Raw genomic sequence first — 5,214 nt, 5'->3', positions numbered from 1 at the left:
CACTAAATCTCCAGAGATTTGTTATCATAAAAATAAACAAATTAAACATAGATACCTGAACCAAATTAGTGAAATCTCTGCAATCAGATAGATTTCAATTAAATTTGGAAACAACAATGCTTATCATGACTCATCTCCAACTTTTCAAAAAAATTATTTTAAAAAAACCAAAGCAAATACAAGACTGACCAGTGGAGACCATATATAAGTATGATCGCAAAGTGTGATTCTCTGTTCCATGATATTCCGCTAAAGTTACTATTTTTCGCAGCCGGTTCCACATGGAACCCGGGGTGACCCCACCCACTCCTCCGGTCATCATTCTCGGCAAATATGAATTGATGGATTTCCTTGGCCGTGGCACCTTCGCAAAGGTTTATCGTGCACGATCTTTAGTTGATGGCTCCACGGTTGCCGTGAAAATCATCAACAAGCTTAAAACTATTGAGTCTTCCATGGAAGATAAGATCATCAGTGAAGTCAATGCAATGTACCGCCTCCATAATCATCCGAACATCCTCAAAATCTACGAAGTCATGGCCACAAAATCCAAAATTTATCTTATCATTGAGTATGCAGCCGGCGGCGACCTCTGCACTGAAATCACCCGGAAGGGCCATTTGAAAGAGAAATTAGCTCGCCGTTACTTTCAGCAACTAGTCTCTGCTCTTTGTTTCTGTCATCAAAACGGTGTGGCTCACCGCGACATCAAGCCTCAGAACCTTCTCTTGGATAAAGACGGCAATTTGAAGGTCTCCGATTTTGGGCTTTCCGCTTTATCAGAAAGTCTCCGAGACCGGCTGCTCCACACAGCTTGCGGTACTCCGGTTTACGCCGCCCCGGAGATACTCCGACGGCGAAGTTACTATGGCGCCCAAGTCGATGCGTGGTCATGCGGGCTCATACTATACGTCATGCTCGCCGGATATCTGCCGTTCAACGACTATAGCATCCCGGCGATGTGCAGAAAGATTGGGTTGCGCGATTATAAGTTCCCGGAGTGGATTTCGAAGCCTGCACGCAACGTGATCTACAATCTGCTCGACCCGAATCCAATCAAGAGGACGAACCTTGAATCGCTGTACGAGGTAGCGTGGTTCAAGAAATCGCTGAAACCAGAAATCGAAAGGAGTGTGTTGAGATCGGGATGGGATTCGTGTGCGAAATCTGAGTTAGGGTTGAATGCTTTTGATATAATATCAATGTCTAGGGGTTTAGATTTGAGACCTTTCTTTGAAACGAACTTAGAGAAGAGGTTCACATCGAAGGCGGAAAAGGAGGTGGTGGTGAAGAAAATGAAAGGAATTGGAGTGAGTTTAGGGTTTAAGATTGAACAAGAGAAGAATGGTTTAATTGGAATGAGGAAAGGAAAAGTGGTTGTAATCGTGGAACTCTTTGAGATTGTGAAAGATTTGTTGCTGGTGACTCTGAAGGCGGATGAAGGTGGTTCAGATTTTGAGGAGATTTACTGGAAAGATTGGAAAGTTGGACTTGAAGAACTTGTTCTTTCTTGGCTAGACGAAGCACTGTGAATGAATATATAATTGAATATGAGTTAACCTAGCTCGCTGATGATCTAATCTCCCTGGTGATTCTGAATGTTCTGATGTTTTCGAGTGAATAGAATTCCAAATAGTGGGTTTTGGTGGAGTGTTTATAATATTAAGTTTCAGATTCTTTTGAGATATGTAAAAAATGAATTGCTAACGTGCGAACGAATTTGTTTTTCCGAATGATCTTATTATAGCCTTTTTTTTATTTGTCATCTCGTTCTTATAGCTCTTTAATTGTAGCTTTTGAATAATTCTTGTTGTTATTCTTTGGTTTTGCATATTTGCTTTTCTTGTACTTGTTAGTTTACACTTATCGACTTCAAGCTTAAAAAGCTCATCTTCTCAAGTATTTAGTTATTAATTGTTGATGACTAATAAAAATAATATGACTTCATTTTTAAAAAAATGAATATAATAAGCGTTTTTAAATTTTATTTTATTTATGAACCCCAATTTTTCTCTTTGCTTCATTTCATTTTCTATATTAGCTTGCTTTCTAATCTCCTCCCATTCATTCTAAAATTCTTTCACCAAGTTCTCTCTCTAACTCCAACGCAACACTGCTACTGAAAATAGGCAAATGAGACATTGAGTTATAAAACACTTAGCTTGCTTGAATACACACACATGTCACATGCATACTACCTTCCCCGACCTCTATCTCCGGGTCATATTAAATCATTGACAAACAAAAAGAATTACCAATTACCAAGAAAATTTTCAACATAAATACGTACATGTAACACGAATATAAACTTCTCATACTTTTTTTTATCAACCAAACAACAAAACAGAGATCCTTTATATATATATATATATGCGCATCAATATGTAGGCTAAGAATTTTGTTTTTAAATTTTAAAGAATTATAATTTTTTTCAGATAAATTGAACCCGAATTGTGCTTCATTCGGCAACTAACCTGTACATTTATTTTAGAAGCAAATATAATTATAAAAATGGGAGTTTTATACATAGTGATATTTTCTTATGTTATTTTTATCTCTGTTTTTTTATAATCAATAGTCTTTTTGAAAAAATACAGATATACCTCTTTCAACTTCAGAAAACTTGTGATCATCAAGTTGATTCTTTCCATCGTCATTGGATAACTACTTTATCTCTGTATACTTTTATATAGTTAGGAATAACCTTTTAACCAGTATTTTTCAATTTTTTAAACTAATTAAAAATAGATCTTGATATTATTCCTTAACTCACTAAATCTTCTAAGATTTGTTAACATAAAATTTGTCAAATAAAACGTATATAGATATCTTAATAAAGTTAGTAAAATCTGGAATCAGATAATTTCAATTAAGTTCGAAAACACTCATCCCTTAGCCTTAAGAAAAGATTTTCTCCTTTAATTCATCCTTTTTCTCCTCTAATTTGCCACAAAATCAAATTCTAAATTTCATCAAAATCAAATAAATAAAATAAAAAATAAAAAAGGCTTAAGAGTTGATCTCTATTCAAGCTCATTTCCATCGGGGCTGTTGAGCTTGAGCCTAAAAACCCCTTTGATTTATTATAACAAACTAATAATAGTTGGAATAGCTAGATTGCTACATGTGTAAGAGTTGGCATTCACCAATAACTCCCACTTGTTGAAGCTATAAGAGTCCGTACTATTACTGTTCACATCGATTTGAGTTAACATAATTTTCTGTACATTAAGTGCCTGTTTGGTTCATTGAATGCGCAGTAATGGAATGGAGTGTAATGGAGAGGAATGGAATGTAATGCAGTATGCATTACATGACTGTGTTTGGTATGCTCTACAATGGAATTTAATATTTTGATTTAATTAAATTTAAATAAGAGGGTAAGGACAAAAATATCCCTAACAGAGAAAACTCTCTCCCATCCACCCGTTGTCCTCCTCCCCTTGTCCACTGTCGGCCCAACAAAATCAAAATTGTGGCTTTAGATTTTGAACAGGAAAAATTTTGGGTTTGAGAAAACTCTTCACAATCATCATTTGTCCCTTTTGTGGCTTTGGATCTGGAAGAGCAATCGTGGTGTTCAGATTTGAGCAAATTCTTCATGGATAAGAAGCACACAAGGACGATGTGGTTCTCGTTTATGCGATAACGTGCTGCCAATGGCTGCTGTCAGTGGTAAGGAGAAGCATACAGGTGAAGATTGCTTCCAGATGTGGTTTGAAGGTTGAAGCTACACCATGACGAGGATGAAGGGTAGGAAAGTCAAGAGTGGATTCTGAGTGGTGGTAATGGGGATCACATAGGTTTTTTAATGTAATCCCTATTACTGGATTTAAGGGAATCATAATACTATCATGTAATACCCATTACATTATTTTTGACCAACCAAACATCGGAAATGTGGGGATGCATTAGGATTACATGTATTCCCCATTCATGTAATCCAACCAAACGAGCTATAAAGAATTAATCAGTCTTCAATAACAGTCCACACTAACACATCAATATTTTTAAAGATGCAAACTAATTTCATATACTCTATCAAAGGTTATAGATAAACCTTTTAACCATTATCATAGGAAAAAAACAAGAACACAAAGGAAAAAAAATATCACTCATGTATGTTCCTTTAATTTCAGAAGTGCCTTTCCCATACTCGGATAAATAAAACGCATCTTCTTTTTTTTAACATGTTAATTTTCTTTTGATGGGATGAATCTTTAATTTTGTCTTGTAAAAAACCATTGTCACACTGGCAATAATGTTACATTGAGTTCTTATATACAGAGGCGCCAACTACTCATTCCTGCAGGTCACTTTTTGTCATGGTATACAAGTAATTAACAAGTGCAACTATAAAAAGAATATATGATTATTGACAAAATTTAACGAGCATCCAGGGACGTGGGTTGAAAAAGATGGGTGGCTATATATATGTGGAGTCCCTCACAATTAAAATATAATCGAGGAAATTTCGTTTTAATTTTTTTAAAAAAATTATTTTATATTTAACTGTACTTTTTCTTAATTTTTAATTTAGTACATATGTTTTTTTATCTTGATTAAATCCTTTAACTTTGTTCTATTAACATCATTATTTAACAGTGCTAATAGTAATCGAGAAAAATTAAAAGTTTAATTAAGAGAGAAAAAACATATGTATAAAAAAAAACATAAGTACATGTAAAATGACTTTCCTTTTTAAAAATTATAAATTTTTACTTGTAGGAGAGAAATCGAACACGTATTGGTTTCTTGGCCAACCAGTCTATACATTGACTAGTATCTCTTCTATTTATCTTTAACTAAACCAAACATTTTATATGCCAACATTTTAGCTATCGGCCCCAAAAACAACCAAACTCTTCCCTCAGGTTTCTTTGGGGGTGTTTTAGCAGAATTCATTTGAAAGGTTTTTGGGGATGTTGAAGTTTGTGACATGCAAGAAAAGGCTCCTGATTTGATAATTTTGTAACATTCCACTTTTTTTAATCATACCTCAGATACTTATTATGTTATTTATAGAGGGTTTGAGTACACAATCTCACGTTTAAAAAACCTTAAGAAAGATGTTTGGTATTATCAGACTGGTTGAAAAGATTGATTTAAAACATTGCATAAGTTTAAAGAACAGCAAATTTAGGTTAACTATGCATGTCATTGATGGTTGAATAGCATATTTAATTTATATGTAATGTACGCCCAGCTAAATCC

General features: G+C 34.5%; 1 protein-coding gene across 1 annotated transcript; it reads left to right on the top strand.

Moving 5' to 3' along the window:
- Nucleotides 1–281: 281 nt before the first annotated feature.
- LOC114711217 (CBL-interacting serine/threonine-protein kinase 4-like) lies at nucleotides 282–1,532 on the top strand. Its single transcript, XM_028895588.1, has one exon. It carries the CDS (start codon nucleotides 282–284, stop codon nucleotides 1,530–1,532), a length of 1,251 nt encoding a protein of 416 aa, XP_028751421.1.
- Nucleotides 1,533–5,214: the final 3,682 nt, after the last annotated feature.

The sequence above is a fragment of the Neltuma alba genome, unplaced genomic scaffold, assembly GCF_004799145.2.
Source record: "Neltuma alba isolate B1F8T4 unplaced genomic scaffold, ASM479914v2 tig00011283_pilon, whole genome shotgun sequence".
Lineage (NCBI taxonomy): Eukaryota > Viridiplantae > Streptophyta > Magnoliopsida > Fabales > Fabaceae > Neltuma > Neltuma alba.
Note: the sequence above shows the minus strand (reverse complement) of the source record. Positions and strands in the feature narration are given on the sequence as shown.

Coding starts and splice junctions, on each gene's coding strand:
- LOC114711217 (XM_028895588.1), top strand. CDS start 282: ATGGAACCCGGGGTGACCCCACCCACTCCTCCGGTCATCATTCTCGGC.